The 25,934-nt window shown below is 48.1% G+C and overlaps 1 protein-coding gene across 3 annotated transcripts in view; it reads right to left on the bottom strand.

Annotated features, from left to right (window-relative positions):
- Positions 1 to 25,934, bottom strand: part of LOC119979404 (rho guanine nucleotide exchange factor 10-like protein) — a 191,867-nt gene that overhangs the window by 127,565 nt on the left and 38,368 nt on the right. For all 3 annotated transcript variants that reach the window (XM_038821575.1, XM_038821574.1, XM_038821576.1), the window contains 2 exons: positions 4,084 to 4,221; positions 193 to 507 (listed from right to left, as the gene is read on the bottom strand). In XM_038821575.1, coding sequence (XP_038677503.1) covers positions 193 to 507; positions 4,084 to 4,221 — 453 coding nt within the window. The remainder of the gene's footprint in view (positions 1 to 192; positions 508 to 4,083; positions 4,222 to 25,934) is intronic.

Here is a 25,934-nt window from a genome sequence, read left to right as displayed (position 1 = left end):
CACAAAAATATAACTGTATGAAAAGTTACAGTGGTCACGACAAAACAAGAACTCAATGGCATTGGAGAACATTTGTTATATTTTGTTCCTAATTGAGAAATCCACGTCGATAAGTCAGTCAATCTGTGTAAGTACAATTATTTGGGGCAGTATGAATAGGAATCGGGAGCTCTCTTTTCTTCTACTCCTTACCTGTGCTGGTGGAATGCACAATTGAATCTGGGGCAGACATGGCACTATTCAGGTGAGTTGTCGAGCTCAGAGTTTCTACTGTATGGAGTGTGGAAGAGGAGTTGGAGTTTGGTGGGACTGAATCCTGCAGAGATTGTGTAGGCGTCACTAATTCGGACACGGTGTCAGCAGCCTGATTATCGCCTGTGTTTTCCTGTGGGATGTCGAGTTCTGGCTTGTCTTCCTCTTCCTCTTCAGCCAGACTATCATCAAAATCAAACTCTTCCCCATATTCTTCATCTGAACATGACTCCAACTCTTCAGTCAACTGGCCATCTGTCAGAACAAAAACAGAACTCGGGTCACAGTGACAAGCTTTACAACTAATCCCTCTTCCAAACTGTCCGTAACTCCCCGGTGTGCAAGATCGATGAGGCCCCTGCAACACTTCTTCTGAAATGTTGGATGCCGTCTAAGGAACAGCTTGTAATTCGACCGGCATTTCTTCTGGCATCTCTAACCTCATGGAGCTCAATCGCCATCACACTTTACCTTGCCCCCGATCAAATTCTTTATAGAAGAATAGAACAGTACAGCACAGAACAGGCCCTTCGGCCCTCAATGTTGTGCCGAGCCATGATCACCCTACTCAAACCCACGTATCCACCCTTTACCCGTAACCCAACAACCCCCCCTTAACCTTACTTTTATTAGGACACTACGGGCAATTTAGCATGGCCAATCCACCTAATCCGCACATCTTTGGACTGTGGGAGGAAACCGGAGCACCCGGAGGAAACCCACGCACACAGGGGGAGGACGTGCAGACTCCACACAGACAGTGACCCAGCCGGGAATCGAACCGGGGACCCTGGAGCTGTGAAGCATTTATGCTAACCACCATGCTACCCTGCTGCCCCTATATTCATTAACAGAATGTGGATGGATGTCACCAGCAAAGCCAGGGCTCATTGCTCATCCTTGGTTGCCCTTGAGAATGCAATGGTGAGCCACCTTCTTGATAACTGAGTGGCTTGCTCAGCCACTTCACAGTCAACCACAATGCTCAGGGCCTGGAATCACATTGATAAAGAAGGCAGATTTCCTTCCCTGAAGGACATTTAGTGAACCGATTTTTTAAAATGGCGATCAGGTAGTTGCACGGTCACTATCGCAGACACTAGGTTTTTTTTTATTCCGGATTTCTTCAATTAACTGAATTTAAATTTCCCAGATGCCAGGGTGGGAATTTGAACTCCAGTCTCCAAACCATCAGTTATAGCTTCTGGATTATCAGTGCTAAAACTTAACCACTATGCTCCCAATTCCTCCCACCGCAATCATTGCTCCTTCGAATACTGGTCTTACCCGGCCTAAAATATACTGTCGTACACAACATTTTATCTCACGATGTTGCAATCACCACTTCCTTCTCTAACTCATTCCTTCCTGAAACCCCAAAATTGTACATCAGAGGTTGCACAAGCTGTAAGCTTTTACATGCAATCCTGGCTTTGGTCAACCACTACCGTTCGGTTTGGCTCATCTTTTTAATCTTGATGGTGTCCAGCACGTTAAAGAACTGTTCCAACGCTGGGAGTGATGTGTCAGTGGTGAATACCAGTGTTTCAGCATGCTGTTCAGGAGCATTGTAGACTAATTAGTAGACTCAGAGCTGGATTGTCTTCCCCAGCAGGAAGGTGGATGGGTGGGACCTCTGCCTGCACATGCAACACCGCCCAGTGGTTTTCCAACAATGATGTGGTTTGGTTCCGCTGGGCTGAAGGGAAATGTGGGGCGGAATCTTACCACATTTCTTTTCAACGTGTTGGTTCTAGTGACAAAAGCTAGGTCGGGAAAGCTCACAAAATATGGAACCTCTTTTAACAAAATATCTTTCCCTCACAATAAATGGCGCTCGTGTTTTCAGAATCTTGCCGAATTTCCCCCATCGCCGTTCTCACTGACGGCTAATGCGGGCTCAAAATCGCTCCCGAAAGGAGTTACTCTTAACATTGAAGAGTCTGCAGCTGCTGAAAGGAACAGCATCTGCTGATATTGAAGAAGCTCGCGAGCAGCATTGATCTGAAATGAAAGAAGGGTAACCTGTCGCAAGGCCTTCAGTTACACCAAAAATTACCCAGACTTTCAAACATGTCTGCTGCAAGTGATAAGGGCACGGAAAAATTGGCTTTCTAACACCCAAGAGAGAAAGCTTCTACAGTATAAGGGTTTGGCACATAAAGGGTTAATGAGGACCTTGAGTACACTACTGCCCAAACAGTGAGATAAGAGAACACATGACCTGCACTGAGGGGGGTCAGTGTAATGTTGGACAGAGATGTGTGTAGAAACAAGCATGGAGACAGCTCCTAGCTCGGACTTTCATTGTGCCTGTATATACAGTTTCCAGTAGTTAATCAAGACTTATTATTGAACAACCTAAGACTATGAATACCTTAATAAGACCCATCGAACTACACCCCACATCTTCCAACTGTTTCAACAAGTGATATGGAGAAAGGCGGTTCAGAAGGTTTATGCTCAACCTCAGCTAACCAATGAAAAATGGTCATGATCAGCAAGGAGTGACTAAGACAAAATAAGTCACAAGATCATCCTCCGTGAATTCATAGAATCATAGAATTTACAGTGCTGAAGGAGGCCATTCGGGCCATCAAGTCTGCACCGGCCCTTGGGAAGAGAACCCTACTCAAGCCCACGCCTCCTCCCTATCCCCGTAACCCCACTTAACCTTTTTGGACACTAATGGCAATTTAGCATGGTCAATCCACCTAACCAGCACATCTTTGGACCATGGGAGGAAACCGGAGCATCCGGAGGAAACACGCGCAGACACGGGAGAACGCACAGATTCCATGCAGACATTCTGGACGTATACCTACCTTACCTTCTTATGCAACATTTCCTTGCACAGTAACGGATGATATGAAAGCTAGTTATATTTACAAGGCACCTCAGGCTCCCCGCATGCATTCCTTTACATTGTGCTTCAGCCCAAGGCCTGACACCGAGGGCGGCGGCGTTACGTTCAAGAGAGAACATTCCCACTATGGAACAGCTGCAAGCATTCGGGCAAAATTAAATATCGAGTTGATCAGGTGCCGTTCTCAACCTTCACGAAAAGGATTGTCGATAAAATCTGCAGCTTTTGAGGAGCCACCGCAGCCCTCCTACTGCTTGGTGTGCACGAGAAGGACGGGCTTTGGGTGCTCAAGTGAAGCCGTGGCCTGACTGCCAGTGATTAATCATTGTCTGGGCTTCCACGGGAAGAAAGGGAATCGGGCAAGGTACTGCAACCTGCATCGCTAATAGAGATGATCTGGTGATTAGCACATTTCTATCTGTGGGTGCCTCCTGTGTGCAAATTAGCTGCTGCTGTCTCTGATTCCAAAACGCACTTTGTTGGCCTCAGAGTGCTTTGGGGTTTCCTGAGGTCAAGGAAGTTGCTATATAAATGTATGTCTTCCTTTGGAAAGTTACAGCAACCTAAGGAACACGACATAGACTGGTCGAGCCTGCAAAAGATGCCGGGAATTGGAAGCAGTGTGTTATATAAATAAAATTGTTGACAATGGTCTGAAAGGGGGGCAGCACGGTGGCCTAGTGGTTAGCACAACCGCCTCACGGCGCTGAGGTCCCAGGTTCGATCCCGGCTCTGGGTCACTGTCCCTGTGGAGTTTGCACATTCTCCCCGTGTCTGCGTGGGTTTCACCCCCACAACCCAAAAATGTGCAGAGTAGGTGGATTGGCCACGCTAAATTGCCCCTTAATTTAAAAAAAAGATAATGGTCTGAAAGTGAAGGCATTAACACTCATAGTGCACCAGTTCTGCTGAATATACTCTCTACCCACTTTGTTCCTTTGTTGTTATTCATGTCAAGGATTTACCTGGTTTGGGCTGTTGTCCCTCCTCGTTTGGCAGACTTTCACACGCGGATGCGTCTTGTACCACATTCTCTTCTTTCCTCACAGTTTGACCCACGGCCATGCTGGACAATTGGAGTTCAATTTCCTCTCCTTTCTGATCTGAAAGGAAACAAGCAACTCGATCAAACCAAGGACGATAATGGCAGGGTTCTATTATTATCGAGGAGCATTCGATTCTGACACAGTATTCTTTTCCAAACCCTAAGCTGCAATAATGCTGCACAGCTGCCACAGCTCTCTGATACCCAACCCAAAGAATACAGGTGACTGGCATAGTCCGTATCACAAGGGGCCTTTAACGGCCCAAAGGCAGGCTGGTACTAGTGTGCCCACCATGTGACCATCATTCAGTTCTTCACATCAGGTAGTAATCACCAGATGGCTTAAACAAAAGTGAATATCAGGTGAAAGAGCTGAGAAAATTACCAAATGACAAATAAGAGCCGGGATTCTCCGAAATCCCGGCCAAGTGTTGACGCCGGCGTCAATACCGGCGCGAGCAACGTCAACAGGCCTCCAGGCCCAGTCATTCACCCTCTCCTCGGGGGCTAGAACGGCGCCAGAGTGCTGTGCGCTGCTCCGGTGCCGCAGGTCCGCGCATGCACACCACAGCCGTCTCCGTGCCGGTCCCAGGGGAAATTTGGCGGAGCCCTACAGGGGCCCAGCGCAGAGGAATATCAGCGTGCCCGCTGTTCGGTAGCTCCCGATCGCGGGCCTGGCCACCGTGGAGGCCCCCCCCCCCCCCCCCGAGTCGGATCCCCCGCCCCCTTACCAGGATGGCCCGCGCAACCAGACCGCCAAGGTCCTGCCGGGTAGGACCATTCGTGAATGATGCCAGCAGGACTCGGCGGAACTCGAGCGCGGAGAATCACCGGTGGGGGATGGGGCCCCAACAGGCGCGGCAGCGACAGTGCCTGCGTGATTGCCGCCGATTCCAACAGATAGGATTGGGATTGGGGTGAATATCCAGTTGATGTGTCATTTTACCAAGGAAGCATATCCAGAGAAATTATAGAACCATAGAATTATAGAATCAATACAGAGCAGAAGGTCGCTATTCGGCCCAATAAGTCTGCACAGACCCTCCAAAAGAACATCCTACCTAGGCCCACAGCCCCACCCTATCCCCGTAACCCAGTAACCCCATCCAAACGTTTGGACACTATGGGGCAATTTAGCATGGCCAATCCACTTCACCTGCACATCTTTGGAGGAAACCGGAGGACCCGAAGGAAACCCATGCAGACGCAGAGAGAATGTGCAAACTCCACACAGTCACCTGAGATCGGAATTGAACCCGGTCCCTGGCACTGTGAGAGGGCAGTGCTAACCACTGTGCCACCCATGAGTCCAATGAAAATGAGTGAAAATTACAGTTTGGAGAGATCTCTGGCCAATTCATCTTGAATGCAGCTAGGATCACTCACAACAGTGCAAACAACATGAAAGGTGATCTTTGAGGAATGTCTGCCACCTGCTGGTGAGTTTTAGAATTACATCACTTTTCACTGGAAAATATTTTTTGTGTAAGCTGTAAAAACGTTTTTCTTTACGTTCAAAGGTGTAGTCAACTTGGTGCTTTTTTGTTAACGCCTGTTAGAGAGTATAGAATCATAGAATTTACAGTGCAGAAGGAGGCCATTCGGCCCATCGAGTCTGCACTGGCTCTTGGAAAGAGCACCCTACCCAAGGTTCACACCTCCACCCTATCCCCATAACCCAGTAACCCCACCCAACACTAAGGGCAATTTTGGACACTAAGGGCAATTTATCATGGCCGATACACTTAACCTGCACATCTTTGGATTGTGGGAGGAAAGTACTGTCTGCGTTAATCTTCTGTGTGAGTTAGCATCACTTCCTTCCGTTTTTACTCAATACATACTTTTTCGAAGCCCAATGGGCTCGTATTTGATGAGGTGAGCTGCCGTCAGTTCCCTAAAGCTTGCTTGGGTGCCAATGGTAGGAGAACCAGGGCCGCGATTCTCCACTCTCCACGCTGGGGGGGAGAATCGTGGGAGGGCCAAGCGAATCACGCCATGCCGCCCTGGCACCCCCACGATTCTCCCACCCCCCGCCAAAATGGTGTGTTGCGTTTTGCGACACGCCACTCGGAGAATCGCCGCTCGCAGTTTTTCACGGCGAGCGGCGATTCTCCGGCCCAGATGGGCCTGACGACCCCGACCGGTTCACGCCGGCGGCAACCACACCTGGTCGCTGCCGGCGTGAACATCGCGCGACAGGTAAGTGTGGGGCCTGTGGGGGATGGAGAGAGGATCGAGCACCACGGGCGTGCTCATCAGATGTCTGGCCCGCGATCGGTGCCCACCGATCGTCGGGCCGGCGTTTCTAAGAGACGCACTCTTTTCCCTCCGCCGTCCCGCAAGATCAAGCCGCCATGTCTTGCGGGGCAGCGGAGGGGAAGACGGCAACCGTGCATGCGCGGGTTGGAGCTAGCCAACCTGCGCATGCGCGGCTGACGTCACTTAGGTGCCGCCGGCCGCGTCATTCTCGGCGCGCCACTTTGACACAAGCGTCAAGGCCCGGCGCCCGAGATTCGTGCAACGTTGCTCGTAGCCCCCCGGGGGTGGGAGAATAGGGGGCAAGGAGCGGCCTTCGACGCCAGAGTGAAACACTCCGGGTTTCACTCCGGCGTCGGCACTTAGTCTCCCTTTGGGAGAATCGCGCCCAAAGTACCTGCGTTGGGCTGGACTCTATCAATATAAAAGCACCTTTCAATGATAAACATCTTGCAAAATTGGTCCCGATGGTTTCTGAAACAAGACTTTCAAATGTCACTATCTGGAATGAAACATCTACTGATTGCACACTGCTACCGTGGCCTTTTTGGGAAATCCAAACCTCAATAGGGAAGGACAGATTGTTGGCCTGGTGTCTGATGCTGGCTTAGTGCTGATGGAAACTCATTCTGAAGCCTCAATATCTTAAAACCTCTGTTATATTCTGTGTTATGGCCATAGTACAGATGCACACAGGACATCAAGATCTTTGACCAGTAAGATAATATATTAACAAGATTATCACGTGGAAAGATAACTGATGAATTATAATAATAATGGTAACTACTAAATTAATTCAGTAAATTCTCCTGGAGCTACTTATAACGCAACTGTCCTCCAGCACGACTCACTACCAACTGGCGGATCTCTCCAGTCACGTGGTGGATCTCTATCGCCACCTGCTGGTCGGAGGTCATGCCGCTAACTATACACATTAACAGATCACTATGTATATTGATGTGCACGTGCATATTACCACAACCTCAACATCACAAAACGCAAAAGGGGAAATGGGAATTCTGTTCTAGGTGGGGGGGGGGGGGGGGGGGGGGGGGGGGGGGGGAATCTGATTTTTGGTCGCTGGTTTACATTTTATTAATATCTGAACCTATCATTGATAAACCCAGTAATCATAAAACTGACAGCCCACCGCCGCATCCAACAGCCACGGTGTCGGACAACACTGGTGACACCTATTCATTGTACAGCTACAAAATCGCAAGGAGAAAACTCTTCGCACTTGCAACATAAATAGAAAAAACGACAGCCTGTTCAGGCACAAACTCAACAGAAAGTGTCTGAGTCTGGAGGGGTCTTTACAATTAGGCAACTTGCAAAAAAAACAAAGTGTCATCAAATAAAGGGCTTCCATGTGCACCACTTCAGGCCAAAGAAACAGCAGGCCTGGAAATCAGTGAGCTGCCATCCTGGCAGTGACGCTGGGATTGCATCCTCCAGCATAGTTTGCAGGGTCACCAGGGGGGCAGGTTTACATGAACCCGGTAGGTTGTCCATACCACCCGTATCTCCGGCATTCACCACGGCCAGTTTAGCTCAGTTGGCTGGACAGCTGGTTCATGATGCAAAGCGAGGCCAACAGCGTGGGTCCAATTCCCAGACCGGCTGAGATTATTCCTGAAGGCTCCGCCTTCTCAACCTTGCCCCTCGCCTGAGGTGTGGTGGCCCTTGGGTTAAATCACCACCAGTCAGCTCTCCCCCTCAAAGGGGAAGGCAGCCTACGGCCATCTGGGACTGTGGCGACTTTACTTTTACTTTATCTCCGGCATTCACCAACTTTGTGTGAACGCAAATGCCAGCGCCCGTTTGCCCATCAGCGCTGGGGGCAATCCTTGTGGCCTGGCTGATCTGCCCTCTGCCTTATACAGAGGAGATGAGGATCCATCTGCTTCATTAGAAAGGGCTGACGGGCTTCAGCTGGCATCCTCAGTTACACCCATTTGGATGCCAATCCTTCTAACCTCTCAAAGCACCGCCCTCCAGTGGTGCATCAAAGCCAGGGAAAGGCATCTTGATTAAACTCCCAACTCATTTAGGCTGCACTTCAGCATCAATGGTCTTGGACGAGGCAACAGACATTTCCAGTATTGATGGAGCCACAGCCTAACTATGGTAGATCGCCAAGATAAATTTGAGACCATTGTTAATAAACTGACATGGAAACTAGTCTGCAATATATCTACATATATCATAGATTATCATAGAATTTGCAATGCAGAAGGAAGCCATTCGGCCCATCGAGTCTGCACCGGCTCTTGGAAAGAGCACCCTACCCAAGGTCAACACCTCCACCCTATCCCCATAACCCAGTAACCCCACCCAACACTAAGGGCAATTTTGGACACTAAGGGCAATTTATCATGGCCAATCCACCTAACCTGCACATCTTTGGACTGTGAGAGGAAACCGGAGCACCCGGAGGAAACCCACGCACACACGGGGAGGATGTGCAGACTCCACACAGACAGTGACCCAAGCCGGAATCGAACCTGGGACCCTGGAGCTGTGAAGCAATTGTGCTATCCACAATGCTACTGTGTATAAAATATATAGGGAGGGGGGTTTGACATCAGGAAGAATTGCCATTCAGATCCAGTTTGATGCAGAAGTGCTTTTATTTGACTCCTGTACACGGGTGTACATAACTCATGGTGTGCAGATCTCGCACAGTTGACCTGCAACAGCCAACAGTAGCAATAACTCATTATTTCCAGCGACTCCCACTTCACCTCCCAACTTAACACAACATAAAATTGTGTTGCAGCACGAGCAGTCACAGTTTCTGCACTCAGTTCAGGGTGATGCTGCAACTATTTTTTAATTAAAGAAGCAGAATCAAAACGCCTATTTTGTTTTCCTTGGCTTGCTCCAGGAAGCTGACTCAGGGAAGTGAAAGGTGGCGCAATCACATGTTAAAGACTGGGCTCCAGTGTTCACATCCTGTGAGCCTCTGAGGGAGCTGAGGGAAGGGACAATAATGTGAGGAAGTGGCATATGGAGGAGGCGGCTGATCCAACTGCTGGACTGGGACTGGGTATTTGAAGACACCCTTGTTCCTGGTGGTTATTCTATACTCCTAGCAATCTTTCAAAGCATGGCTATAAGTGCCGTCGAGTCACATAAAGTAACATGTGAACTCCAATGCATAACGCCGTGAGAAATGTACCACACTAATAGGATGGAGGGTTAATCTTCACAAAGCTTCAAGCAATTATGAAACAGAGTGTAAAGCACATTACAACACTTTCAGGAGCCACCTTGCCTGGAGGCCAAACCCAATTAGTCACATATACCATTCATAATATTTCTACGCTGTGGGCTCAACTGAAGACTATATATTGGGGTGGGGTTGGAGGTCTCCAGGGCCTCTTCCAGCATTGTACATTCTGTGATTCCATCTTTAAAAATCATTCACCTGAGGAAGGAGCAGTGCTCCGAAAGCTAGTGTTTGAAACAAACATGTTGGACTTTAACCTGGTGTTGTGAGACGTCTTACTGTGCTCACCCCAGTCCAACGCAGGCATCTCCACATCATGATCTTTAAAAATGGCAGACAAGACCTCACACGACACCGCTGCAACGGCGGTCCGAAGATTCTCCGGTCACCGGAGAATCGGCACCATTGGCACAGGCGCGGTCGGCGCGGGTCGCCCCCCCCCCCGGCAATTCTCCGTGCGCAATGGGCCGAGTGGCCGCCGAGATAGGCCGAGTCCCGCAGCCATCGTTCACGTGTGGTCCTACCCGGCGGGTCCTCGGCGTTCATCCTGCAGGGGGCGGCCTTGTGGGGGGGAGGGGGGATCCAACCCCGGAGAGGGGCCTCTACCGTGGTATGGCCCGCGATCGGGGACTACCAATCAGTGGGCTGGCTTCTCCTGGTGGTGGCCATGTAGCTCTCTGCCAAGTTGCGTCGAGGCCGGTGCGGAGAAGGCAACTAACGCGTATGCGCGAGTTCACGCCAGTCGTAATGCACGTGCACAAATACGTGCCGGCCGTACCGCACATGCGCAGACCCGCAGCGCCTGTTTGACGCCGGTATCAGCAACTGGAGCCTCGTGAGTCGCTTGGAGTATTGCGTACAGTTCTGGTCGCCGCATTATAGGAAGGACGTGGAAGCTTTGGAACGGGTGCAGAGGAGATTTACCAGGATGTTGCCTGGTATGGAGGGAAAATCTTATGAGGAAAGGCTGATGGACTTGAGGTTGTTTTCGTTAGAGAGAAGAAGGTTAAGAGGTGACTTAATAGAGGCATACAAAATGATCAGAGGGTTAGATAGGGTGGACAGTGAGAGCCTTCTCCCGCGGATGGAGGTGGCTAGCACGAGGGGACATAGCCTTAAATTGAGGGGTAATAGATATAGGACAGATTCAGAGGTGGGTTTTTTACGCAAAGAGTGGTGAGGCCGTGGAATGCCCTACCTGCAACAGTAGTGAACTCGCCAACATTGAGGGCATTTAAAAGTTTATTGGATAAGCATGTGCATGATAATGGCATAGTGTAGGTTAGGTGGCCTTTAGTTTTTGACTTCCCATGTCGGTGCAACATCGAGGGCCGAAGGGCCTGTACTGCGCTGTATCGTTCTATGTTCTATGTTCTATGAATGGTCATGGTTGTTCAGCTGTTGGGTTTGTATATAAATGGAATTCTGGTGACGGGACTTCTGCCACCGTGGACTTATTACAGCCAGACATTGGGGTCGGCATGGCAGCACAGTGATTAGCACTGCTGTCTCATAGCGCCACACATCCAGGTTCCATTACGGCCTTGGGTGACTGTTTGTGTGGAGTTTGCACTTTCTCCCCGTGTCTGCATGCGCTTGCTCCGGGTGCTCCGGTTTCCTCCCACAAAGATGTGCAGGCAAGGCGGCACGGGTTCGATCCCGGGCCCTGGTCACTGTCCAGGTGGAGGTTGCACGTTATCCACGTGTGTGCGTGGGTTTTACCCCACTACCCGAAGACGTGCAGCATAGGTGACTTGGCCACGCTAAATTACCCCTTAATTGGAAAAAAAGAATTGGGTGCTCTAAATATATATATTTTTAAAACAAAGATGTGCAGGCTAGGTTGATTGGCCATGCTCAAACAAAACTGTCCCTTAGTGTCCAAAGATGTTCCGGTTAGGTGTGGTTACGGGTAGAGCAGGGGAGTGGGCCCAGGTAGGGTGCCTTTTCAGAGGATCAGTGCAGATTTGATGGGCAGAATGGCATCCTTCTGCACTGCAGGGATTCTATGATACTATGAGCACATCACACAGGCACACATACAAGTTCTGTACCAAAGGTCTGACTTTCCATCTTATGTTGTGGAGGCATTCATTCAATGAAATGTTCCATGGTCCTTTTACGGAAATAGGGGACAGGACTCTCTGACCCCGCGCCGGGCCGGAGAACTGCCGGGGGGGGCGTGAATAACGCAACCCCGCTCCGACGCCGGTCCGCCGATTCTCCGGAAACCGGAGCCATCGGTGCCAGTTGGGGGCCTCAACGCCCCCGCGCCGCCCACCCCCCGCAATTCTCCTTGCATAATGGGCCGAATGCCTGCCGAGTTAGGCCGAGTCCCGCCAACATCATTCTCGTGTGGTCCTACCCGGCGGGACCTCAGCGTGCATGTGCGGGGGTGGCCTCGCGGGGGGGGGGGGGCTGGGATCCGACCCCAGGAGAGAATAGGTCTCCACCGTGGCCTGGCCCGCTAATCGGGGACTACCGATCAGCAGATGGGCTTTTCCCGGTGGGGGCCTATGTTCCTCCATGCCGGGCCTCTGTAGCTCTCCGCCATGTTGCATCGGGGCCGGAGCGGAGAAGGCAACCCACGCGCATGCGCAGACCCGCAGTGCCCATCCTGACGCCCGTATCGACAGCTGGAGCTCCGTGAGTCACTCCAGTGTCGTGCTGGCCCCCTGTGCAGCGCAGGATCGCTGATCCTTGGGGTCAGATGACACTGTCGTAAAACGCTCGGAGAATCCCGCCCAGGCTTTCCCACCAAGCAAGAAGAAGGCAGTAGAGGTAGGCAAGGCTGAAGGGGCAGTTTTATAACAGAGGTGGGAGAGGAGCAGCAAGCTTGAATGATTAAGGGAATGAGTTCCAGTGTGGTGGCTGAAGGTTCTGCCACCAGTGGCGGAGCAGTGGGAGAAGTGTGCAAACCTGCAGAAGATAAATGTTGGATATCGAATAGTCAAACAGTACAGCAGAGAGGCCGTGATAGACTTGAAAACAAGGCTGAATAATTTGAAATCAATGAAAGAATAAACTTGCATTTATATAGCAAGGATGTCTCAAAATCGTTTATGGCCAAAGCACAACTTGTGAAGTGCTGTAATGGAGGAAATGTGGCAGCCAATTTGCACCCAGGAAGCTCTCACATATGGCAATGTAATAAACTCTTTTAATGATGTTGACTGATGGATAAATATTGGCCAGGACACCTGCCCCTCTTATAACGGTGCCTTGGGATCTTTTGCGTCCAGCTGAGAGAGCAGATCTTGTCTGTTTAGTGGGACACGGAGATACTTCAGTGAGCACTGGTGTGCATGATAGGGTACAGGCTCCAGAAATGTGAGCAGACATTATGAACAAACAGTTTTCTATCAAATTTTAACAGCAACAAAGTTAACACCACAACTTGAGCTATCATTGATTTCTTTTCTCCTCACACTAACTTCTGCAACCATCTGTCTGCATTTAGATTTGGCATAACATTTGGCCTGTTGATCGACTGAATATGGAGAATGTGTGTGTGTGTGTTTGTTACTGCCCTGCGCACCGGCTCAGCCCAGACTCTTCCTGTGTTCAAGGGTTTTTAGGAATCCAGTTGCTGTGAGGCGTGAATTCCTCTTCTATATGTTTTGATTTTACATTTATTGTTCCTCTCATGATTGAAAGACGTTGGCTAGGACTGATGGTTTCTCCCTGATTTATGGCTGTTTCTGTCAGTGTTCAGGAAAGGACTGCGTCACACACATGCCTAAAGAGGCTCCAAAGGAAGAAAGGCAAGAGACGGTACAATTTCTATCTGAACTTTCTCCTATCTTCAAATATATCTTGCCATGAACAGGAAAGTACCCACACTGCTTATACTGCCGTCAGTTATTCTTCTTACTTGTATGTACTGATTGAATATTGGTATTGGTTCCATGGGCACCTGCAGCATTGAGCAAGCCCCATGCCGGACCACTCTTCCCAGGCGAATCCAGTCTGTGAATGTCACAGGCCATCTGATCGAGGACAGAAGGAAATTCACGGCTGGATATGGTCCATTTACACATGCTCTCCAGCAGGGAACACTGAATAATGAGAAGGGATTCAAGCCGATTTATGCCCCCAGCCCCCACCCGAATAATGGGGTGCATTTTTTTCTGCTTCCTCATTGGAGATCAACTCACACCTATCATTAAGTTGGACACTGCTGCCTCACAGCGCCAGGGATCCGGGTTCGATTCTGATCTTGGGTGACTGTCTGTGTGGAGTCTGCACATTCTCCCCGTGTCTGCGTGGGTTTCCTCCGGGTGCTTCGGTTTCCTCCCACAGTCCAAAGACGTGCAGGTTAGGTGGATTGGCCATGCTAAATTGCCCTTTAGTGTCCAATGATTCGGTGGGGTTATGGGGATAGGGCGGGGGAGTGAGCCGAGGTCGGGTGCTCTTTCGAAGGGTCGGTGCAGATTCAATGGGCCAAATAGCCTCCTTCTGCACAGTAGGATTCTATGATTCTATGAACATATTTACAATGCAATCTTTCTTTACATGCTACCCCTTCTTCAGTGTCTTATGAGCTCTGACTTCAGGTTATCGTTGTCACAGCCTTCAGCCAATCTCATCTAAAGAGTCGATAGTTCTCCAGGCCGTTCCACTTGCCTGTTGAATTCTGCTTGGTCTAAAACTTTATCACTTCTTAAGTTTTTCCAATTCTGGAGCCCTTGTCAGGTTCTCTGAGGTACTGGGTTCATTCATGATCTGTCACCATATTGTCTTTTTTTAAATGTAAAGTACCCAATTCAATTTTTTTTCCAATTAAGGAGCGATTTAGTGTGGCCAATCCATCTAGCCTGCACATCTTTTGGGTTGTGGGGGTGAGACCCACGCAAACACGGGGAGAATGTGCAAACTCCACACGGACAGTGACCCTGAGCCGGGATCGAACCCCGGTCCTCAGCACCGTGAGGCAGGAGTGTTAACCACTAGGCCACCATGCCACCCTGTTGTCCGGTTGTTTGATATCTCACTAAGGGATCTGGAGGCTTGTGTGGTTAAACATCAACTGTTTATTAAGACACAACTATATACATATCTCCAAGGTATGGCCGTTTTCCGCTGCTATCGTTATGCCAAATTCTCTCTACAAGCAGTCTACTGTCATGTGACTCACATCACATCACAATCTGGGTGGCACTGTTCTCCAGTCCAACATTAACCCTTGCTATGCCAAACACCCTTATACTATAATAGCGACCAGGAATTAATCCTAGGACTTCCTGGTTCATATAGCCTCGTAACATACAGTGTTCACACCAAATGAGGCAGCCAGGCACTAAACTTCTCACATTTACCAGCCTTGCTCGTTTAACATCGCAGCATCGACAAAACTGCCTGAATGCACTTTTCCATCCCTAAGTTAAGGGGGAGATTTACAAGGACGACTCACATTGATGCCAAACATTTCAGTTTTCCTTCAGTCTGCTGCTAAAGCAAAATTTAAATCTAGATCCAAATCCTTTCAGCCCACTGTGTTGTACTCTGCTTTGCTTTACCTGGGTGGCTTGGATGCGTAGTGTTGAACAAAGAACAACAAGCTTTGTTAACTAACAAAACTAATTTATTAAAACTACTAAATAAGACTTGTACATATTCCTAAAGTGTAAGGCTACTAAATTAAACTATGCTATCTCTAACTGCAGAACTCTCCAATACACAACTGATTTAACTCACGCCTAACAACCTTCTACCCAGAATCCCAGAAGTCACACAATATTTATATCACTGCTCCTTATCTCCATCTGGTGGTGAGAAGTATTAACATCAAATTGTTAACCCTATACATTAGACATATTGTTACACCCACTTCATTTAATTTCTCCAGGGTGTGAACCTTAGCATCTCCAGGTTGCAATATCTGGCTGCTTCTTAAATAAATCCAGTGATCTGACCTAAACCATTCTCCTTATAAACCCATTCCAACTATTGATCTCCATCATGTAAATGAATATTTCCGGATATCTGTCCCAAAGCTGCGGACACAGAAACAGAATGTCATACTGCTGTCCCGCCCCATTGGAAAACACTCACTCGGGTTCAGTTTGCCCCATATCTCCCGCATGGGAGACGGATCAAGAAGGTAAAGAGCCCGTGGGATCCTGGGCAATTTGGCAAATTGGATCCAAAATTGGCTGAGTGGCAGGAGGCAAGGGGCGACGGTCGAAGTTTGTTTTTGTGATTGGAAGTCTGTGTCCAGTGGTGTTGCACAGGGATCTGTGCTGGGTCCCTTGCTTTGTAGTGTACAGTAATGATCGAGACGTGAATGTGGGAGGTAAGTAAGTTCGCAGATGACACAAAAATTGGTAATGTGGTAAATAACAAGGAGGAAAGCCCGAGATTTTAGGACGTGATAGGTGGGCTGGTCAAACAGGCAGAACGGTGGCAAATGGATTTTAACGCTGACAAGTGTGAGGTAGTGCATATTGGGAGGACTAACAAGGCAAGGGAATGCACAATGAACGGTAGGATGCTAGGAAGTACAGAGGACCAGAGGGACCTTGGGGTGCTTGTCCAAAGATCCCTGAAGGCAACGGACAGGTAGCTAATGTAGTTAAGAATATATATGGGATACTTGCCTTTATAAGCATTGAATATAAGAGCAGCGAGGTTATGATGGAGCTGTATAAAGCACTCATTAGGCCACAATTGGAGTACTGTGTGCAGTTCTGGTCACCACACTATAGGAAGGAAGTGATTGTACCAGGGAGGGTGCAGGGGGAAATTCGCCAGTATGTTGCCTGGGCTGAAGCGTTTCAGCTATGAAGAGAGGCTGGTTAGGCTGAGGTTGTTTTCCTTTGGGCAGGGAAGGCTGAGGAGGGCCTGATTGAGGTGTATAAAATTATGAAGGACATTGATAGGGTGGGTAGGAAGGAACTTTTCTCCTTAGTGGAGGGGTCAATGCCAGGGGCATAGATTTATGGTAAAGGGTAGGAGAATTAGAGGGGATTTGAGGAAATTCTTTGTAACCCAGGGGATATTGGAAATCTAGAACTCAATGCCTGAAAGGGTGGTGGTGGCAGGAACCCTCACAATATTTAAGAAGCATTTAGATGAGTATTTGAAATGTCATTCTACACAAGGCTATGGACCAAATGCTGAAAATAAGATTTGAATAGATAGCCGACGCAGATATGATGGGCCAAAAGGCCTATTTCTGTGCTGTAAACACGACTCTACGTTCCCTCTGAGATGTCTCTTTACAAAGCTGAAGAACATTAAGGTCTTACGCCTTGCTTCAGAACTCTTTCCTCTCAAACGTAGGACCAGCCTTGTTGGTTATCCTCTGTACTGCTCTATGTGACTGTATGTCACAGTGACCTGAACTGAGTGCAGTACCCCAGTTGAAGCCTACGTAAGGGCATCGTAAAGTTTCAGCATGGCCTGTGGAGATTCCGTCTGGCAATATATCATAAAATCCGATTTGCTTTGTTTAATGCTGCCTCACATTGTTTAGCCACGTCAGCCAATGCTATTAGCTTTCTCTTCCCGTCTCCCACAAACATCACATTAATGAAATGAAAAATGAAATGAAAATCGCTTATTGTCACGAGTAGACTTCAATGAAGTTACTGTGAAAAGCCCCTAGTCGCCACATTCCGGCGCCTGTCCGGGGAGGCTGGTACGGGAATCGAACCGTGCTGCTGGCCTGCTTTAAAAGCCAGCGATTTAGCCTGGTGAGCTAAACCAGCCCCTAATGATACTCATTTAACGCAAATATCAGTTTTGGTGTTATCCTGGGAATAAGTGCATATATAAATCTCATCTTTAAGGTAAACACCTATTATATTCCTTTTAAGAAAGCTTTCTCAATTACTGGATTTTTGACCTTATATTGTTTAAATGTGGCACAGGTACATGGAAAACAAATCAGCTCCCTCTTTGCACAGTTGGGTGATACAATCCAAAACACCCCTATATAGCCACACACATGCACAAAGCAGGCAGACATTTGCGAGATGGGGGGGCGGGTTAGTGGGGTATTTTATTGAGTTGGTTATTTGTAGCCTGGTTGGCTTGATTTGATTTGTGATTATGTTTGTTGTGTTAATATATAAATGCCTTAATAAAAAAATTTTTTTTAAAAGCAGGCAGACATATCAGGGTTTGCAAATCATCCCAAATCGTCCAGGGTTTCCAGGAATGAAAGGCGAACCTCCCGATATGGCCGCAAACTAACCAGGAGGAAATTCAGCGGAGATTTTTAATGAAATTGTACCTTTCTCCAGTTCCATTGTTCATCGGGTATAAAAATATTGGAGGAAGGCACAAACGGATGTTTGAGTGATGGTCAAGATCTATCCCATTGGTAATGAAGAGTTGTTCTGCATTCCAATTAGTACCTTGCAGGGATGAACATATCGGATGCACCGATGAAGGGTGCATATGGAGGGGGAGCAGTTCGTATATCATAGAATTAACAGCGCAGAAGGAGACCATTCGGCCCATCGGGTATGCACCGCCCCTTGGAAAGAGCACCCTACTTAATCCCACACCTCTACCCGATCCCCATAACCTAGTAACCCCACCTAACCTTTTGGACACTAAGGGGCAATTTAACTTGGCCAATCCACCTAACCTGCACATCTTTGGACTGTGGGAGGAGACCGGAGCACCCGGAGGAAACCCACGCAGACATGGGGAGAAAGTGCAAACTACACACAGACTGGAATTGAACCCGGGACACTGGAGCTGTGAAGCAGCAGTGCTAACCACTGTGCCACCATGCCATGGGATCCAAGTGTCCCATAGTCGAGCAGCTGGGCATAGAATCAGAGAGTTTTACAGCACAGAAAGAGGCCCTTCGGCCCATTGCACCCGTGCCGGCCATCAGGCACCGAATCCCATTTTCCAGCACTTGGTCCTGCTTCTTTCCCCAGCTCCTCAACAAAGCCTTCAGCCTCTCCTCTACCAATCGTAGCTTCTCTGCCCCTCTACAATAAACCCCGATCACTGATCTCCGCCCCCCCCCCCCCCTTCCTCCCCTCAGTTGGCTCGATGACAGGGCACCACGTGGGCGAAGTGCCAGAGGGAACTTGGCTCCTGTGGCATGATATTCTGACTGTTCCTTCAAGGAAACAGCAAAGGAGAAAGTGGTGAAGAAGAAGGGGCAAATAATAGCCGGAAGATGTGAAAGAGGTCAAAAACACCCTATTACTGGCAGTAACTTAAGTTAAAAGAGGCAGAAAACAGTCGCTGGATTGCAGAACTGACTCAGTACAAAAACACTTCCCTGTATTTGCAGAGAGCAATAAACGGCGATATGTAAAACTTTCATTAAGTGCTTAAGTTGTCTGTTGTCAGAGGGAAGCTTTCATGATTGGAGGCTGAAGAGCGGATCAACATTTTCTTACCAAGAAAACACCTCCCTCTGATATTTAAATCAGCCTTTATTCCAGTCTCTTCATTGCCACCAATTGACTGCCACTAAGGTTTTTTTATTCTTCAGTAACTAAAAGATTAATCAGTAGCAGATGGTCTTGCTCAATCTCGTTCTGGTAAATATTTACACTGTTCCAGCTGATGATGACCATTCAGAGGAAGTCAACGATCAGCCAATAGACAATTTCCAGTGCCGAATTTTCCAGGCCACAATTTCCTCACTTTGTAAACACGTATATCAGAGACAGCCAAGGAATGTGATGCTGCATTAGGGAGAACCTCTTACTAATGTACAGCCTCGCAGCTCCGACTTGGTGCTTAGCAATCTTTTTGAATGAAAATATTTAAGCGCTCGGTGATCCTCAGCCTTGGCATTTTCTCTCCTCTGTTTTTGAAGACATCTACAGGTTCGATGTGCACTGACCACGTCTGATGCCTCAGCCCAAGAGGTCATTCTCTGTGCAAGAGCTCAATTAGAGTTACTGTATGTTCCACTGCCGAAGGCATCGCAGCAGGAGCCAAATTCTGACTGACAAACCCCATTATTAGTAGCAGTCACTGGATCGTAATCTAAAGCTGTAATCCTGACCTGATTTCTCCATCTCTGGCACAAGGATTAAGACTAGGTAAAGCTGCTCAATCACAATTCCGGTTAATTTAACAGATACCTGGGAATCAGGGGCGGGATTCTCCTACCCCCCACCAGGTTGGAGAATCGCCGAGGGGCGGCATGAATCCCGCCCCCGCCGGCTGCTGAATTCTCCGGCGCCGGTTTATCGGCGGGGGTGGGAATCGCGTTGCGCCAGTCGGCGACCGCTGGCAGCGGCCCCTCAGGCGATTCTCCGGCCGGCAATGGGCCGCGTGGCCGCCCGTTTTCGGCCAATCCCGCCAGCGTATATTACACCAGGTATTTGCCGGCGGGACCTGGTTGTGCGAGCGGCCTCTGGGGTCCTCAGGGGATCTGGCCCCGGGAGGTGCCCCCTCGGTGGCCTGGCTCGCGATCGGGGCCCACCGATGTACGGGCGGGCCTGTGCCGTGGGGGCACTCTACTGTTCACGTCGGCTGCTGTGCTCCTCCGCGATTGCTGATGCGGAGATGAACCCCACCCCTGGGCATGCGCTGGGATGGTGCCAGCACACGATGGTGCTCCCGCGCATGCGGCACGCGCGGCGGCCGGCAGAGGCCCTTCGGCGCCCGTTGGCGTGCCGCCAAACCCCTTCCCCGCCGGTGGGTGCAGCGCAAACCACTCCTGGGCCGGCCTAGACCCTGAAGGTGCAGAGGACTCAGCATCTTTGGGGCGGCCTGACACCGGAGTGGTTCACGCCACTCGTCGGCGCCAGATCCCCCTGCCCCGCCAGGTAGGGGAGAATCCCGTCCCAGGTCTGTGAGCCTTCTTGGTTTTTATGGTTTAATACTCTTTATCAATGTGATGAATGTAAGAAATTGGCATATTTTCGGGTGGCACAGTGGTTAGCACTGTTGCCTCACGCGCCGAGGATCCAGATTCTATCCCGCCCCGGGTCACTGTCCGTGTGGAGTTTACACATTCTCCCCGTGTTTGTGTGGGTCTCACCCCCAAAACCCAAAGATGTGCAGGGTAGGTGGATTGGCAACGCTAAATTGCCCCTTAATTGGAAAAAAATTAATTGGGTACTTTAAACTAAAAAATATATATATGTTACAGTTTATAATCTTCATAGTGATGTTATTGAAACCTGGGTTAAGATTCATACAGCCTGCTGGAGCTCTGAATAAGGTGTCATAAAAGTGAGGTAATCATTGATTTGCAGGTGCTTTGATGAAACGTTCGTCAATCAGAGAATCACAGAATCATAAAACCCTTACAGTGCAGAAAGAGGCCATTAGGCCCATCAGGTCTGCACCAACCATTGAAAGGGACTACCCCACCCTATACCTGCAACCTCGTCCCTACCTAATCCACACAACCCTGGACACTGAGGGGTAATTTGGCATGGCCAATCCACCTAACCTGCACATCTTTGGACTGTGGGGGTTAAACCCATGCAGACATGGGGAGAATGTGCAAACTCCACACTGACAGTGACCCAGGACCAGGATTTGAACCCGGGTCCGCAGCGCCATAGGCAGCAGTGCTAACCACTGTGCCACGTGCCACCTTCAGTCCTGGAACTCTAATCTGAACTGAGGTGTTTCACTTTGGTCCTGAAAGGTTATCACTGCAAAGATTGTACACAGAAAAAGGCAATTAAAAACCTGGCTGTTAACTTTTTTTATGAGTACCAATTGAAATATATTGGTTTGCTTAATTGGAATATAATGGCAGATTTAGGAAGTCGATTAAGTCTTTCTCATTTACATAAGATCTGGTGTAACTGTTAACTGTAAAGCTATTTCTTTGTTGTTAATGTGCTTAATTTTGTGTTTAAATTAAAGTTTGTTTTAAAATAAAAAAGATACCTATTGGTCAGTATATCACTCCTGTGTGCAGTAACATTTGTTTGTTTGTTGTTTGTTTTGTTTATTGTCACGTGTACCGAGGTACAGTGAAAAGTATTTTTTTGCGAGCAGCTCAACAGATCATTAAGTACATGAAATGAAAAGGAAATTAAAGAAGATACATAATAGGGCAACACAAGGTACACAACGTAACTACATAAGCACCGGCGTTGGATGAAGCATACAAGGGTGTAGTATTAATGAGGTCAGTCCATGAGAGGGTCGTTTAGGAGTCTGGTAACAGGTGGGAAGAAGCTGTTTTGAGTCTGTTTGTGCGTGTTCTCAGACTTCTGTATCTCCTGCCCGATGGAAGAAGTTGGAAGAGTGAGTAAGCCGGGTGGGAGGGATCCTTGATTATGCTGCCCGCTTTCCCCGGGCAGCGGGAGGTGTAGATGGAGTCCATGGATGGGAGGCAGGTTCGTGTGATGGACTGGGTTGTGTTCCCGACTCTCTGAAGTTTCTTGCGGTCTTGGGCGAAGCAGTTGCCATACCAGGCTGTGATACAGCCAGATAAGATGCTTTCGATGGTGCATCTGTAAAAGTTGGTAAGAGTGGACATGCCAAATTTCCTTAGTTTCCTGAGGAAGTATAGGCGCTGTTGTGCTTTCTTGGTGGTGGCATCGACGTGGGTAGAACAGAACAGATTTCTGGAGATGTGCACCCCTAGGAATTTGAAACTGCCAACCATCTCCACCTCGGTCCCGTTGATGCTGACAGGGGTGTGTACAGTACTTTGCTTCCTGAAGCCAATGACCAGCTCTTTAGTTTTGCTGGCATTGAGGGAGTGATTGTTGTCGCTGTACCACTGCACTAGATTCTCTATATCCCTCCTATATTCTGACTCATCGTTATTCGAGATCCGGCCCACTATGGTCATATTGTCTACAAACTTGTAAATGGAGTTGGAAACAAATTTTGCCACGCAGTCATGTGTGTACAGGGAGTAGAGTAGGGGGCTAAGTATGCAGCCTTGCGGGGCCCCGGTATTGGGGACTATGGTGGAGGAGGTGTTGTTGTTTATTCTTACTGATTGTGGTCTGTGGGTCAGAAAGTCGAGGATCCAGTTGCAGAGTAAGGAGCTAAGTCCTAGGTTTTGGAGCTTTAATATGAGCTTGGCTGGGATTATGGTGTTGAAGGCGGAGCTGTAGTCCTCACAGTTTTACAAATTAAAAACAGTTAGGTCATTATCCGGCATCCTAACGGCAACTAAACCACTGAATTTTGCTTCTTGATTGTATTTTGAGGGTCCGCTGCAGATGTTTTATGATAATGCTTCGATTTTAATAATTAGCTGCACTGAAAATGGTAATGGGAAAACAGATTTTAATTGCCTGCAGTCCCTGGGCCACTTTAAGACGTAGTTAAGAACTATCCTTCAGAATAGGAGAGATATTCGACTTTCAATGATGAGTTGAGAGTTGACTCATGTAAATATTGTAAGGTACCTGCTGCTCTCTGCTCAATTGAAGTGTAGCAGAAGTTAGTGACGATATTTGGCCTCAGCAGCCTTGGCAAAAACAGCTGCATGGTCTCAATTGGGCACAGCTGCCAACCCCCAATGCCTGGACTCACAAGCAAAGAATAACATGGGCACTTCAGCAAGGTAGAGGAAGCATGACACAATAAAATAAATCATGTGAAGAATATTGGGGGGGGGTAGGTTTGTGTACGATGGTGGGAGGAGAAGGATTATCATGCATCACTGATTCATACCTCATTTTCATTCCCTACCTTACTCCCACACTAAACTTCCTGTCCTTGGCCTGCTGTAGAGTTCCAACGAAGCTCAACGCAAGCTCGAGAAAGAAATCCTCATTTTTCAACTGACCACTTCCCAGCCTTCTGGACTCAACACTTGTGTTCAACAATTTTGGATCACAACCTCTATCCCCAATTTCTTTCATTCTTCCTCACTGGTTTTGGACAGCGGATATTCAGGATCCCGCCATTCACACCTCCTCTAGACATATCTTTTGTTGTTTTATTTGTCCCATTCCCTTTAACCTTGCACCATGAAACCTGGCTGGATTTTCCACCTCCCCTGCACCAAGGTCCCTCACGACAGATGTGGTGAGCCATTAGAAAATCAGCATTGACTTCAGCAGGACTGAGGGCGGCCTGGTGGCAGAGTGGTTAGCGCTGCTCCCTCACAGCACCAGGGACACGGGTTCAATTCCAACCTTGTGTGATTGTCCATGTGGAGTTTGCACATTTCCCCCATGTCTGTGTGGGATTCGTCGGGTCCTCCCACAATACAAAGAGGTGCAGTTAGGCGAATTGGCCATGCTAAGTTGCCCCTTCATGTCCAATGGCTAGGTGGGGTTACGGGGTTACAGGGATAGGGCGGGGTAATGGGCTCAGGTAAGTTGCTCTCTCAGAGGGTCGGTGCAGACTCGATGGGCCAAATGGTCCCCTTCTGCAGTGTAGGGATTCTATAATTCTATGACTGAAAGATCTCACTAATGGGAGGGGCCAGAAAATCCCATCCTTTGTCATTTAATCCCTCCTGTCCTCCACACAATCACAGACCTTCCCTTCTGTTCTTTTTCCCCACTCTCTCCCCTTTCACTTGCTCAAAACCTGTTTCAGATTTTTCCCCTTTTTGTCCCTATCAGTCATATGTTAAGTTTGTTTTTCTCTCTCCCCACACACTTCCAGACTTGCTGAATATCTGCAGCATTTTGGCGTTTTATTTCTTATATTTCCTCATTTGCTCTTCAAAAGGCAAACCTAAATTTATGAGCCTCGTTGACTATTCATGAAGCATTGTAAACAATTCTGAGCAGTCTTGACAGAATCACAGGCATTACGGTACTGAAACAACCACTTGGTCATTCAAGTCTATGCTGGTGTTTTTCTTCATACAAGCCACAGCTAATCTTACCCTCTTGTATATTTGCCTCTCCTTTCCAATGTTTCTTTTTTTTGTGCAACCACCTAATTCCCCAATAATAAGACTATATATGTATGGTCTCTCGGACTGCAGCAATTACACGTTCTGCCATACTGAAGAAGAACATCTTCCACCCTCCACCATTTTGCATGGAAAACTACATTGTCTGTTTAGCTAAAACCTATGCTGAGTACACTTAATTGAAAACCATTCCACCGTAAAAGGTGCTAACATCTCTCAGATGGCATGGATGATTTCCTCCATAATCTCAATTTGATATGTGCTGTGTCTTTATGTTTGTTCTTAGTTGGAGCAAGGTCACTTTAAGAGTCCAATCACATGATGTATTGATGATGTCATTGGCCATTTATGCGGGCTAACAGACAGGCTATCCAAACAGCCAGTAGAGTAAACACCTTTCTAATGAAGCTCTTGTTTGTTTGTACCTTCAAGCCTACCCTTTAAAAATACCACAAAGAAAACTGGCAACAAGGAGGTCGGAACCACACTGGCAGAATCCTGGAGAAGTAAAAAAAATATAGGAAAATGGCCGCTCTATGCGCAGATATCCAAAAAGGAATAAGAAACTAACAACTTCCGTACATCAAAGATGGAGAGAGATGGGTGCCAAATATTGGTAGCAACCATTCAAGGAACCAAACTGTAAATAAGGATTTCGGAGGAAACAACTTCGACAAGAAGCTCGCCACGTGCTCTGCCCGGAATGATCAGGGAACACTGTGAGCAGTAAGTCCCCTGCAAGTTTAAAGCTGGGAGCGTTCCAAAAGGGGAAGGGGAACACATTTAATCTCCTGCGAAGTCTGATGCAGCCAGAAAAACTAGGCCCGGAAATCTACGATGTGACTGCGGAGATATTGCAGGGTCACCTCTAAACCTTTGGTCATCCTTTGGTCATCGGCGATAGGTTCAAGTTTCATAAACGTAACCAACAAGAAGGTGAATCAATCACACAGTTCATAGCTGCTTTGAAGAAATTAGCTGAATTATTTGAATTTGGAGATTTTTGAACCACACCATTAGAGACTCCATTAGAGTGTGTGGGTTAAGAAGTGAAGCTATTCAAAAAAGGCTTTTAAGAGAAAGCAACCAAAACCTAAAGAAGGATTTAGACGTTGAAATCTCTGTTGAATTAGCAGCTAAGGAAGCCCAACAATTGGGTCTGAGCACATGAATCCATAAATTGTCGGCTAAGGCCCGAATCATGACAGAGGTTCGAAATTGCCACTGGTGTGGAAAAACTGGTCACGCAGCAGCAGACTGCTGGTGCAAAGATGCTAAATGCAGGAATTGTAGTAAAAAGGGGCACATCGAATGTGCGTGTTGGAAACCCGAACAGAGGGAAAGGGATCCACGTGAGAAAAAAAGGGCACAAAAAAGAACCTTTTTGTATCTCGTGGTCAAATGACGAAATGTGGCTCAATGTACTGGCCACTGCGGGTATACAAACCGTTACTGGGTCATCCATTTATTAGACACACAACCA

Source organism: Scyliorhinus canicula, chromosome 16 (assembly GCF_902713615.1).
Source record: "Scyliorhinus canicula chromosome 16, sScyCan1.1, whole genome shotgun sequence".
Classification (NCBI taxonomy): domain Eukaryota; kingdom Metazoa; phylum Chordata; class Chondrichthyes; order Carcharhiniformes; family Scyliorhinidae; genus Scyliorhinus; species Scyliorhinus canicula.
Note: the sequence above shows the minus strand (reverse complement) of the source record. Positions and strands in the feature narration are given on the sequence as shown.